The sequence below is a fragment of the Nyctereutes procyonoides genome, unplaced genomic scaffold (genome assembly GCF_905146905.1).
Source record: "Nyctereutes procyonoides isolate TBG_1078 unplaced genomic scaffold, NYPRO_anot_genome, whole genome shotgun sequence".
NCBI lineage: Eukaryota > Metazoa > Chordata > Mammalia > Carnivora > Canidae > Nyctereutes > Nyctereutes procyonoides.
The window spans coordinates 16,276,198-16,290,547 of NW_026575040.1; the positions used below are offsets into that span (position 1 = coordinate 16,276,198).

Here is a 14,350-nt window from a genome sequence, read left to right on the forward strand (position 1 = left end):
ATAGGCAACATGTCATTTCCAACACAAGCAGTGCTTCTTGTATAACTGGTAAGCTCCAATATTCCTCTTGGTAATCTCTGTTCATTAGTTCCTAAGACACCTGATCATACTCTGGCATGCCCCCTGAAACACAGAATCAGTTTACCTGAGAATTTGGCAGATCCTGTCTGTCTGTACCCCCTCAGTGCCTAGGACAGAGTGAATGCTGACTCCTTTCCAATTCATGCTACAGATTGCTGCCAGATGAATTCTCTAACCTAAACAGTAATTCCAAATATGGCAGTTCCTTGCACAAAACGATTTCACTTCTTGTTATATTTGTACCTTTCCTATTATTATTGTTTTAAAATTATCTTCTGTTGGGGTGCCAAGGTGGCTCAGTCGGTTAAGCACCTGCCTTTGGCTCAGGTCATGATCCCAGGGTCCTGGGATGGAGCCCCACATTGGGCTCCCTGCTCAGCAGGGAGTCTGCTTCTCCCTTTCCCTCTGTGATATCCCTTGCTCTCTCTCAAATAAATAAAAATAAAATCTTAAAAAAAGTTATCTTCTGTCTTACTCTTTCTAAAACTTAAGCTTGGTGAGGGAAGAAACCATTGTACTCACAGTCGCTGTGCTGACCTATAGTAGGCATTCAATTATACCTATTGCCTCACTGCATGGATGATCACTACAAGAATTTAGTCAACATGATTTTCTTTCAATTTATAAAATGTAGATACAATGTTTTTTAAAGATTTTACTTATTTAGTCATGGGACACACACACAGAGAGGCAGAGGCATAGGCAGAGGGAGGAGTAGGCTCCGTGCAGGGAGCTCATTGCAGGACTCGATCCCAGGACCCTGGGATCACACCCTGAGCCAAAGGCAGATGCTCACCTACTGAGCCACCCAGGTGCCCCAGTGGAGAAACAATTTTCATACCCTTCTAAAATGTATAATTCAGTGGCTTTCAGAATATTCACAAAGTTGTGCCACCATCATCACTATCTAATTCCAGAATATTTTCCTCACCCCCAGTAAGAAAATGCATACCCACTAGCAATTACACCCATCCTCTTCTCCTGCCAGTCCCTGGCAATCACTAATTTAGTTTCCTCATAGATTTCCCTTCCCCTATAGATTTCCCTATTCTTTACTTTCTTGTAAATGTTGTCATGTAATATGTGGTTTTGTACCTGGGTTCCTCCACTTAACATAATGTTTCCAAGGTTTGTCCAGGCTGTGGCCCGTGTTGGGACTTCTTTCCTTTTTAAAGGCTGAATTGTATTCCGTTGTAAGGCTATAGCACCTTTTGTTTACCCGTTCCAGGCAAGATGGCTTTTAACATCCATACCAACTCTAGAATCCAATACCAAGTCAAGGCCTACCACCAAAGTTCATAAAGTAAATCACAGTAAATCATTCTGCTTCGTACTTTCTCTGGGCCTGAAGTTTTCAAATCTTACCTCCCATTGATCCTGGGAGGACAATCCTGTTGTAACCCACCACGGTTATCTTCTGACCTTGTAAAACCATAAAGCCGGACCCTCTACACCTTATTTCAGGATTCTTCCCCCACCTCCAATCTCCTCCCCACTGCCCACCCGATGTCTTGAAAACTCCACACTCCTTAATCACACCCCTTCGCAGTTACCATTGTACTGCTGACCGTTCTCAACAGATAGGGTTCACTGAGGTTGGATGGTGCTTTCTTCCCACTTCTCTTTCCCTTGTGTCTCTGCTCACCGCAGTGCAACCTCTCCACCACTCAAAAGTCCAAAAGGGGGGGGGGAGCCTTTCTTTGTTTTCCAAGGAAATTCAGGTAAAAGGAGGGGTAGGGGAAATGATATTTTTGACTTTCCTCACAATCCAGACGTTGGAAAGAAAAAGGATTTCCTTTGGGCTGCTGCCACGACTCTGATCTTTTATGCTGATAAAATATTTCCTTCTTAAAAAAAAAAAAGTTATGGGAAAATCATACCACTTGAGCTTGGGAGCCACACCTACTGTAATATTCGCGTTAAAGAGAGAGAGAGAGAGAGAGCGCGAATGGGGGGGGGCTTACCTCTCTGTCAAGGAGGGCTTCTCCCCCCAGCAGTGGAGGTGTGCCCCGGGGGCAGCCGGCTCCGCGGGGAGGACTACAGCATCCAGAGGGCTTTGGAAACTCCAGCAGCTCCAAGCCCGTTGGCTGCCACGGTTTCCCCGAGGAGTGACGCTGTGAAAACAAACCCTGATTGGTCAGGCCCGAGCTGAATTCTCCATTTATGGACAGATTGCCCGGCCCGAGCCGAGGCTCCGCCGGAGGAGTGCAGAGTAAGTGGCCGAAGAAAGAAGCAGCGCGGCCGGGCAGCGAGGCAGCCGCGCCGGGAGCGTGGGGCTCACCGAGGCGGGCGCGAGGGGCGGGCGCGAGGGGCGGGCGCGAGGGGCCTGCCCTCGGCAGCATGGGCCCCGCCTGCTAAGTCGCCCCCTGGTCGCCCTCACCTAGCGCCGCCGATCCCGCCTGGATGGAGTCCCCCCAGGGTTCCCATTGGCTCCCGTGAGTGCTTGGGTGTCCAGAGCCTGTTTTTGGCGAAGGGGACCAACTTTTGAAGTTCGCCCAGGAGCCTGCGTTGCAGCCCCGCTCCCCGGCAGGCGGACCGGCCGCGGCGCCAGTCACCATGGTGAGTTGCCCGCGCGGCGCCCGGGGACGCCCGACCCCGGGAACCGGCAGGAAGCGCGGCGCGGGGCGCCCGCCGAGGCCGGGGGTGGAGAAGGTGGACGCGGCCGTCGGCACGTCGCGAGCTCCGAGCGCCCGCCGCGTCCCCCCTCCCCGGCGGGGGCCGGGGACCGGGGGGCCGGAGGACCGGGGGGCCGGGGGCCAGGGGGGCCGGGGCGCCGAGCAAAACTTTCTTCCGAGGCGCTCCGGGCGCCGCGAAACTTTTTCGTGGCCGGGCCGCTCTGGCCGCCGGCTGTCGGAAGGCAGCGTGGGGCAGCTCTGCGCCCGGGGGCGCGGCCCGCCGGGGGGACCCCGCTCCGCCGGCCCCGACCGCGGCGCAGCGCCCGCGCCCCTGCCCCTGCGGTCCCGCCCGCGGCGGCGGCGGGGAGCGCGGTCCCCGCGCCCCTCCTCTGCGCGCCGCGCCCCCTCCCCTGCTCGCCCCACTCCTCTGCGCGCCCCCTTCCCTACGCGCCGCGCCCCCTCCCCTGCGCGCCCTCTCCCCTGCGCGCCGCGCCCCCTCCCCTGCTCGCCCCCCTCCCCTGCTCGACCCTTCCCCTGCGCGACCCCTCCCCTGCTCGACCCTTCCCCTGCGCGCCCCCTCCCCTGCTCGCCCCTCCCCTGCTCGCCCCCCCTCCCCTGCTCGACCCTTCCCCTGCGCGCCCCCTCCCCTGCTCGCCCCCCCTCCCCTGCGCGCCCCCTCCCCTGCTCGCCCCCCCTCCCCTGCGCGCCCCCTCCCCTGCACGCCGGGCTCCCTCCCCGCCCGCGCGCACGGGCGCCGGCTGCCTCCGCGCCTCCCCGCCCCGCCGCCCCCCTGCCCGCCCGCAGCCGTGCAACCGCGCGCCGGCGGGGGCGGGGCGGGCGGCACAAAGGCCGGCGGGGGCGCCAGGTAGGCTGAGCACCTGGCGCTGGGCGGGCGGCCGGGAGCGAAAGTGACCGCGCGCCGCCGGGGCGTCGGCGGCCGGGACCCCGCGGAGTCTCCGCGCCGGGGAGGCCGAGGAAACCCCCCCCTTCCCGAGGGCGAGGTGCCTGGCGCTTTGCGGGTGTCCGGCGAATGGGTCGCCCGGGAGGAAGTCGATGTTTTGTTCTTTTTCCTTTGGCACTTTGGGAATACGTGGAAGTGGCCGACTTGGTCTCTGACTCGGGTCCGACGTTGCCTCCCGCCGCCCGCGGTAACCTGAGCCGCGCCCCCGGGTCCTGGGCGGGGGGTACGCTTCTCCCCGCAGCACAGAAGCGAGGACTCTATTTTGAAAAGACTGACAGTCTATCCGAGCAGGGGGGGAAAAAGTTCTACTGCAAGGCTTCAGAGTTTCCACACTTGCCTCTTTCCTTTTTTTTTTTTTTTTTTTTAAGATTTCTTAAAATTTATTTTTTCATGAAAGACAGAGAGAGGCAGAGACACAGGCAGAGGGAGAAGCAGGCTCCATGCAGGGAGCTTGACGTGGGACTGGATCCTGGGACTGGATCCTGGGCCAAAGGCAGGTGCTCAACCGCTGAGCCACCCAGGGATCCCCACTTTCCTCTTTGCAAAGAACCCTGCTCGGGTGGATGACCTGATCCTCTTCTGGTTTGTTTTAATGTTTTAATGACTGTGGCTGTGGACCTAGGCCTAGAGGATAGCTGGTACCACCCCGATTTAAACATCAATGCCGCATGACCAGCCTGAGAAATGTGGCAAAGACCCATCTGAACGTACATACACAACACAAAAGCAGTTCAAGACCTAGTCTGTGTTGATTCAGAAGAATGCTTAAAAACAAAACCGTCTTTAAAAGGGCATCTTTGACAGAAGCTTGGTCGTTTTACATAGTCCAACATTGTGTCACCTCTGCTTCTCCCTAAGAGGACACTTTATCTGTAAATAAATTTCCTCTTTAAGTTTCAGGTTTTAAGAAGTCAGTCTAACCTACATTATTTTTGGAACCCCTGTAAGAGAACCATTTACTTATTACACTGAGTGTGTGGTTGGGTGGAGGAGCTACCTAATTGGGCCACTACCTAATTGGCCACTTTGAATTTAAGCAATGTGATAGTCCCAGTACTTTGGAATGGCCCTAAGTATTTTCCATGGTTCAATATTTCTAAAAAAAAAAAAAAAAAAAAAAAAATCAATGTGTTTATGTCAAGAGCTTAAAGAAACTTAACTGAATTCAAATACTTGAGTGCTACCTTGAGAACATTAACTTTCCCTTAGTTAGTTCATGTGTCTTGCAGGACACCCTACCAAGTAGACTATGAGGTGTCTTCTGGAGACCTCGAGATCTCCATGCTCAGTTCGGCGGCATTGCTTTTGAAGAAGATGGTTGATCAAGTGGGTTCAGAGCAGGCATGTTCTAAGGAAGAGAATTGTTTCCAGAGTTGTGTAGTGTGTCTGTGGGAGGACAGGGTGTGACTTACCTATTGATGGGTTCCCTGCCAGTAGCACAGATGGCCCTGTTGTGGGCAGCCAGACTATCAGTGCATCAGAAAAAAGTTGAAACTGTTGCTGTCCTGAAATCGGAGATGTGCCATCACTCAGTCTACTAGATGTAAAGTAACTTGGCAAAAATTAAATGAATCGTTTCTTGACCGGCTTGAGAAATTGTTCATTAGCTATGTGAAATTGTCTGAGAACAGAGCATCGCCCATCCTAAATAGTCAGAAACCTCAGTTATAATGTGTACTGTTTATATAAGATGCCTTCGGGTCAAATGAGACTTCATTTTGTGTTTCACATCTGTCTGGGTCTGCCCAGCTGCATCCTTCAGCTGCTCAGAACAGGAAGAGAAAGGGCATTGCCTTCGGTGGGTGTGGCTGAGGGTTAGCATGGAGAATATAATTCATCGCCCTTGACTGGGTTGTAGGAGAGCACCTGTACTGCTGTTTGCATGTTTGTGTGTGTGTGTGTGTGTTCTTTTAGGAAGTCTGGTAGCACGTGAGGAAGACTCTCCACCCGTCCCCAAGGCCCTACCGAGATTCATTCATTTGTGACTCATAAGGAGTATTGTCATTTTCTGATTCATGAGCACAATGTCCAGTTTACAGTTCATCCCGTATCTTTTTCCTGAAAGTTCACTTCGGAATACTTTTCTCCATTTTTGGAGAAGCAGCAACACTACCGGGCAATATTAATTTGTACCTTTTTCCATAGGAGACTTGGAAGAACTGGGAAAAAAAAATAGCCTGTGTTTATAATTTAGTGTATGTACCTTAGTTAGGAGGGTACAACAATCTCCTTATCTGTTTTTTAAAATTTTTATTTATTTATTCATGAAAGACAGAGAGAGAGAGAGGCAGAGACACAGGCAGAGGGAGAAGCAGGCTGCCCACAGGGAGCCCGATGTGGGACTTGATCCTGGATCCTGGGATCATGACCTGAGCTGAACGTAAGTGCCCAGCTGCTGAGTCACCCAGGCGTCCCTCCTTGTCTTTTAATTAATCTTACCTTATAAGATTTCCTTTGTCGAATCTGGCTTTATCATTTACAAAGGAGGTTGTGCTTTTGTGGCCGTGACAGTTTGGACTGTCTAATGGGCTGGAACCCATGTCTGTAGCTCTAACATACTCTAGGTACAGCAGTTATTCATAGGGCTTCTCTGACTTCAATACACTAAGTTATTTGAGTGAATCTGAATTGGCCATCTGCTCAGACTGCGGTCAGGATACATCCCTTTTTCCTCACTTCCATATTACTTGCGAATAAATTGCAGATGTTATTCATAAAAAATACACAGGAATAGACTTATGAACTTAGAAATCTGTCAGCTGACTACAAGGTAGGTAAGTTCCTTTGGGTGAAGGCAGGGCATATATTCAGAAAGTCTGGAATCCATTTCAAATATGTTTTCTGGGAAGGTAACCTAGTCCATTCCCCTTTATTAGTTTATCAGATTTGCTAATAGTTTCCTGGCCCAAACGACATAATACAAAACCAAACCAAAACAACACACACAAAAAAATGGATTGAAGTACAAAAAAGTTTTTTTTTTAAGATTTTATTTTTAAGAAATCTCTATACCCAAAATAGAGCTCAAATTTATAATCCTGAGATCAAGAGTTGCATGCTCTACTGACTGAGCCAGCCAGGCACCCCCAAAAAAGTTGTGATGGAGGCAAAGGGGTTAGGGAAAGATCTGGAGCTCACGATACCATCTAGGGGCCAGTGTGAGTTGGCTAGCCTCATGGGAAAAGTTTGTTCTGTGCGGAGCACGAAGGGAAAGCCAGTGGATCAGTAGATGGATAGGGATGGAGAAATGGAGGAAGCAGACAGTTGTGGAAGGTAAAGCCCACCTCTTCCACACTCTTGCCGGAGATTTCAGCTTGATTATCAGTGGTTGCAAACTCAGGTATCTACAGGATGCAATTTTTGATGGGGTGAGGCTGGCCTCTAGAGAGTAAATATATACCCCTCTACAGAGAGACACAATTACTTGACCTTAGGCCATGGTTAGTTCTATCTACCATATTACCATGGTTACATTGACCATATTACACCTTTCTTTCTTTCTTTCTTTCTTTTTTCTTTCTTTCTTTCTTTCTTTCTTTCTTTCTTTCTTTCTTTCTTTCTTTCTTCTTTTTTTAGATTTTATTTATTTTTTCATGAAAGACACACAGAAAGAGGCAGAGACATAGGCAGAGGGAGAAGCAGGCTCCCTGCAGGGAGCCTGATGCAGGCCTCCATCACAGGACCCCCAGATCATGCCCTGAACCGAAGGCAGATGCTCAACTGCTGAGCCACCCAGACATCCCATATTACATATTTCAAGGGAAGGTGGAAATCCAAATGGTTCTGCCGGACCTGTACTTTTTGAAGTGTTTTGATCACTGCTGAGAGGCCAAACACCTGCAGGTCAGCTGTTTGTAGCCACTCTACTGTAAGTCTCAAAGTGGTATCCCTGAGAACCACATGCTTCCTTCTCTTCACTCACCAACAGGAATGTCTAAACTTTAGCCATATACCAGTAAAGGTGTTTTGTTGATACATCCACACCTTCCCACAGCGTTTCCCTTAAGAGAGGAAATTGCCTGGTATTTTCAGCCCATGGAACCTCCAAATAATTAACAGGGAAAATCTGCATCCAGATTCGGAGCTATCTAAACACCAGTGTAGATGCATAAGTTGTATGAGTGTGAGGATGTTAATTGTATTTTTTTAAATTTATTTATGATAGTCAGAGAGAGAGAGAGAGAGAGAGAGAGAGAGAGAGAGAGGAGGGCAGAGACATAGGCAGAGGGAGAAGCAGGCTCCATGCACCGGGAGCCTGACGTGGGATTCGATCCTGGGTCTCCAGGATCGCGCCCTGGGCCAAAGGCAGGGATCCCGTATTTTTCTTTCTTAACTTGTCATCCCATTCTTTTGATGAAAATGCCCCCCTGCCCTATACTGCACGCTAGACCTCTGTTACTTCTCCTTTCCCAGTTGAATCTCATGGATTTGAGGTCTGTCTCAGGGGTTATCCTTGGGGCTAGATAATGAGCATTTTGGTAACTATGACTCAGAATATGACTTTTTGATCCTGTACTCAAGTGTTAATGTCATGAGCTTTTGTGAGATTAAATAAAAGAGAGAATGTGCAGTACTTTGCATTTCCTAATGAAAGGATCGTCTCATTACTTGGTAAGAACTTGTGAAAGCTTTCTTCATCAGCTTCAAAAAGCAGAAATATTTTGAAACTGGTGTACAAATGCAAGATATTATGAGCTTCATTATGGAATATGTACAAATTATGTACTGTTATGATTTTCCAAGTATGAGTCATCTATTTTTTTTACAAAGATGCAGCAATTGTGTTTTCATCAAATGTGATTAAAATGGTGAGTTTTTAATATTTTTATTTTTTTAAACCTTGCTGGGACTCAATATTTACAGAGCAATAAGAGGTTAAAGGTTAAATGCCAAAGGTATTAAAAATAAACATTCTGGCCCTACAAGCACATTCTGTAATAATGGTAATAAGCAAATTGTGTTTTGAATTTCAACCTCACAATTTATATTGGCAGAGACAAAAGGGTTTTGGGCATCCTAGCAAAGTGTTGTTTCTTTGTTATTTTTTTTTTAACCTATCTTTATGACAGCCACACTTGAGAGAAATAGAACTAGTCAAGAGTGCTCCCTAAAATAGAGGTATTGGCTCTGACAAGCCGTGGAAACCTGCAACTGTACATCCCAGTGAAGTCGGCCCTCCCCTCTGAGTTGCCACCAGTGAACAATGTCATTAATGTACAAAGCACTTCTCAATGGCCATTTAAGAAAATCTTTTTTTTTTTTTTAACTTCCTCTATGACCTAAAATGTTAGTGTTCACCTGATTACCCATCTTACTCACCAGATTTCATACCAAGTCCCTCTCAGCTGTTTCTGGAAATTACTTCTTTCCTGCAAAAAAGCCTACTTGGAGGTAGAAGGTCATTTATTTTTGATTCATTACTGTATCAACTTTAGAAGATTCTAAGAGGGACGCCTGGGTGGCTCAGTGGTTGAGCATCTGCCTTTGACTCAGGACGTGTTCCCAGAGTCCCTGGATCAAGTCCCAAATCGGGATCCCTGTGGGGAGGCAACTTCTCCCTCTGCCTATGTCTCTGACTCTCTCTGTGTGTCTCTCATGAATAAATAAATAAAATCTTTTTTAAAAATTAAAAAAAAGATTATAAGAAATAAATTTAGGAGAATTCACCCAGGATACCACTACCTGAACAGTTATTATTTTCATGTCTCTGGGTTTCCTTCCAGCCTATCCAAATGCACATCATTTTTCTGTAGTTGTAATTATGGGGCAAATGTACAATTTGGGCTTGGTATTTTCCCACCTATTTTATAAATTCTTCTCTTTGATGAGCATATTTATCATATTTAGGTGGTGACATTATAATTCCCATGTAGCCTGATTGTCCAGCCTGTCATAACTGTACAGAGACTTTGCCTCCAGGGCAGGGAGACCCTCTCTGTACCCCCTGGAGTCTCTTTGGTTAGTAATGAACTGCTCAGCCTCCTGTTGCTCCTAAGCCATGGTAGCCCCCTCTTTGGTGCAGTCAGAAGCAGGATAGGCAGGCTTGGGGGACACTCCACACTCCCAAGCCCTGGTTCAAAGGTGGGTGCTATTGGTGTTCTTCATAGATTATGCTGTTGACACTCAAATGTGTGACATGACTGGATGCTCAGGCCTCTGGTTCCAACTTGATGAGTATGAGTTCTCTTATCAGAGAACGCAAGTAATTGGAGATGGAGAGCTTTGAACCCCGAAGTGGAAAAGACAACAGTAGTTGCAAAAGAGGTTATAGCAGACTTGCTTAATATGTAGGAATCCTTACCGAATATGGTGGCAACCACTGAGAAATCACTGATGAATTAGCACCACTTTATGAGGAGGTCATGGCCTAATGGACAAATGATGAGCGAAATGAGTTCATTTCGCTCTTAACACCAGTGATGGTTTTTGTTGCCATTTTGTAGGTAAGAAACCCAAATGTAGCAAGGTAAAGAAAGAGAACTGTTCAGGGACCTACACCCTCTGTAAGTAATGAGCCACATTTTAATTTTATGCTCTTTCACAAGCAAATGAATAAATTATTTCTAATTTGAAATTTCTGAATCCAGGTATCTGTATAATGTTTAATTATTTCACACACTTCTGAGGGAAGGCAAGGTTGATTAAAAAATAAACTTAGTTAATTTTACTCAGTAGTACCACAGTGGGATAATTTAGACCCAAGAACATTGCCTATTATGAGTCACAAGGGTCTGGGCTTTAATTTCCTTGTTTTGGGATTTTGCATATCATAAAGTTTGGATACTGGCTATCACACTGGGAATAAGTGTAAAAGGAAAAGTCATGCTAGAAAGCTCTCTGACCTCAATTAGGTCAAAAAAGGAGAAAATAAGGGAAACAAGATAATCACAAGAAATATAGCCTGTTAGTCCTTGTACATGACAGAAAACAAAAAACTACTAGGATACCGTATCATTAGTCTCTTAGTGATTTAATTGGCGTGACTAGCAATTGATGTTGATAGCAACTTAGCATAACATTTCTTGGTAACAGAGTGATTTGGACAGTATCATTGTCTGATTGTAGGGATTTTCAGCAACAACAAAGAAATAAGGTTGTTTTTAGTGTCCCAAGTAGATGCAGACCTTTGGACTTAAATATAAAAGCATTGAGCTGTTTTAGAATGTAAATAAAGATAGCTTCCTCCAGAACTTGGGAACACTCAAATGCAGAAATATGTCTACAAAATGATAGCAACTCAACTTTCTCCCATCAGATTATCAGAGATTCCTAATATTTGAGGCTGTCCTGAGGTCCTCTGAAAATATGTTGGAAGATATTGACCTGTCCTGACAGTGTTTGTAATAGTAAAAGCAAAAACAAACAGCAATAATTTGAATATCCATTAGTAGAGAAATGCATAAGTATATGCATCTTACTGATAATTGGGTATCAATATGGATAGATCTCAGAAAAGTTGTGTTTGGTGATGAAGCAAATTGTAGAAAAATATGTATAATAAAAATCATATAAGGAAAATTTAAAAACACGAACCTATATATCCTATATATATTGTTTGGGGATACATATTCATATATATATTAATGTATATATTATTTTAAAAATACAAACCAGTGGACTGGGAAGATACCAAATTCAAGCTGCTAAAGAGGGAAGGAGGGGGCCTTCCTGATTGGCTCACATGGTAGAGGATCTGACTCTTGATCCCAGGGCTGTGAGTTTGAGCCTCAACTTTAATGTAGAGATTACATGGAGCAAAGGAAGAAGACCGGGTCAGTTGACTAACTTTAACACTATTGGTAATGTTTTGCTTTATATATTAGCAAGTACAGTAAAATTGTATCATTAATTCTGGCCAGTGTGTGCATAAATATTTATGTTATTCTCCGTACTTTTGACATCTTTTTCCAATTAAGAAAAGACACATAAACATACAAATTCTTCATATAATTTTAGGAGGTTCATAAACCTCTGAAACCCATACTATTTCATTCCAAAAGTTGGAACAAACATTGTGTTGAGATGAATATTAGGGAGTATGGTCAATTTTGGATCTATATCAGATTATTTTAATGACAGTTGACATATGATCAGATCATTATTAAGTCCCATTGAGTGTTATATAAAGTGTCATTAGGGATTACATCCCAGGATGTTCAGTACATTAGTCACTTTTTTTTGTCCTGTTGTGTCTGCTGGCTTTTGGTACAATAAACCACCTCAAACTTGGTAGTTTAAGTAATAAACATTATTTCTCATGATTTGTGCATTGGCTGGGCAGTTGTGGGCTGGACTGGTTCCTCAGAACCCTGTGGTCAGCTGATGGCTTGGCTAGGGATGGATGATCTAGGATGTCCTCACTCCCATCCGTGTCAGATAGCTGGCATGATTTCAGCTGTGGCAGTGGAGATGACTTGGCCATGTCCTGGCTTGTTTACATAGCAGTGGACACAGGGTTCCCAAGAACTAGCGAAAGAGAAAGCAAGCCCCAGCACACACACATTTTTTTAAACCTCAGCTTGCATCCTGCTTGTTGCCCCATTGGCCAAAGCATGTCACATGGCCAAGCCCAAAGTAGTGTGGGAGAAGAGGACCTTAGGGCTGAGCTACAGTTCCCCACCCTCAGCCTTTCTTTCAGCTTGCCTTAGTTGGGTGAATACATTGAGGCAGGAATGGTTTCCCTGGCAGCTTCAGCTTTACCCTGGCTGACCCTCTGTATGACAGAAGCCACCATGGCTCTTGATAGGTCCACTGCTCCTATTTTCTCAAAGCACAAGGAATTGGAACTGCAGTTCTTTTGCAGTATGGAGACTCAGTACGATCTTTACATTACTTTTTTTATTGGAGGAAAAAAGTAAAAGCAGAAGCTAACAACCAAAAGAAAAATAATTTTCTATCTGTTAAGGGGAGCTTTGTGAAAATAACAGATATTTTAGAAATAAGTCCAAATTGGGAGTGCAGTGAATCATGCCAAACCAGACTGGGCTGGATGGCCTGTTGGACATAAGGGTGGAACAATACTGTTTGGAACAGGTGGGGACAATACTGTTCCCTGCCTAATTTTCTGCCTTTTCAGCCAGCACTGAGCTGTCATGTGGACAAAGACTTACTTCACACACACAAAAATACTTTTTGGTCTTGGTTGAAAGTCATATCTTTCGGACAGTAAGATGGGGCCCCAAATAACCCCGTGTCAATTTCGTCTTCTGTGAGCCACAGACTCCTGTCTGTGAGCTCCTGAACAAGATGTAAATTGAGGATTAACTTGGCTTTGAACACAGTCTCAAAAATCATGGATCTTTCACTTTGACTTTCTCTCCTTCTCCCTGTCTTTTTAAATGGAAAAATTTTAACTACACAAATGGAGAGAAAACTCATCCCTCAACTTCAACACTGGGCAACTCATGGCTGATCTTGTTTTCCTTTTGTTAATGGGGTGTATCACAGTGATTGACTTGTGGATGTTGAGCCATCCCTGAATCCCTGGAATAAATCTTGATTTTGGTGTATGATCATTTTGATGTATTATTGAATTTGGTTTGCTAGGATTTTGTTAAGGATTTTTGATCTCTGTTCATCAGGGACATTGGCCTGTAATTTTCTTGTGGTGCTCATGTCTGGTTTTGGTATCAGGGTAATGCTGGCTGGTCTTGTAAAATGAGTTTGGAAGTGTTCCTTACTCCTTCATTTTTGAGTTTGAGGGGGGTATAAATGCTTTTTTAAATATTTAGTAGAATTTACCAGGGAAGCCATTTGGCGCTGGCCTTTTCTTTGTTGGGATTTTTTTGATTACTGATTCGTTCTCCTTGCCAATAATTTAGATTTTCTATTTATTCATGATTTGGTGTTGATAAGTTGTATGTTTCTAGGAATTTATGCATTTCTTCTCAGTTGTCTAATTTATCAGCATGCAATTTGTTCCAACCCCATTTTCTGTATTTTCACCTTTCCTTAGTCTGTTTTGGAGCAAATCTTAGATATCACTTTATATCTGTATTTAGGTTGGCTTTTAAATAAGCAAAACTCAGTTCTTGGCGCTAACTACTCTTTGGGCTTCCACTTGACTTTTAACAGTAGGAGCTCTGTTTTATAGAATAATGTAGACATCTCCAGTCACTGGGCAGTCTTCTTGATACTTGTCCCCGTTTCACCTGCAGGAGTATGGAGCAGTGATATCTTGGCATACATTGTCTTGGATTGCAGAACAGGGGTGGCTCCCTACCCTGCAGTCCTAGCTGTACTCAGGCACTACTTGCTTAGGTAGGATTGGTAGAACCAGTTCATGGTTATTGGTCTCTTCATTCCTTCTTCCACGTGCCTGCATCATGGTGATAGCTCTACAAATAATACTTGTTTCTTTCAATGATCAGATGCATTTAAATGTATACTGTCAGGATAAGAAATATCCTGGAGACTCCTTGGGGGTCCTATGAAATTGTTTGCTGAAGTTTGTGTCTATGTTCCTTTGCACATTTTTTTTTCCCTGGGAAGAATATTCATAAATCCCCAAAATGGTCTATGGCCTCCCTAGATGACCCTCTAAAGTCCAAAGAATTTAAATAGCCTGACCAAGGTCACTTGGCAAATTAATAGAAGAGATGGACTTAGAATTATAAGTCTCTTGAGCCACAATTCAGGGATCTTGGTCCAAAACATGCTTTTACTGGAAAGGTTTGAAAATCAAACATAATAA

At 45.3% G+C, this 14,350-nt stretch overlaps 1 protein-coding gene across 2 annotated transcripts in view; it reads left to right on the forward strand.

Annotated features, from left to right (window-relative positions):
* The first annotated feature begins 2,305 nt into the window (after nt 1-2,305).
* Nucleotides 2,306-14,350, forward strand: part of MYO1E (myosin IE) — a 201,962-nt gene continuing 189,917 nt past the window's right edge. For both annotated transcript variants that reach the window (XM_055320041.1, XM_055320040.1), the window contains exon 1: nt 2,306-2,640. Coding sequence is in view for 1 of the 2 variants with exons in the window: in XM_055320040.1 (XP_055176015.1) it covers nt 2,638-2,640 (3 nt within the window). In the remaining variant the exon portion in view is untranslated. The remainder of the gene's footprint in view (nt 2,641-14,350) is intronic.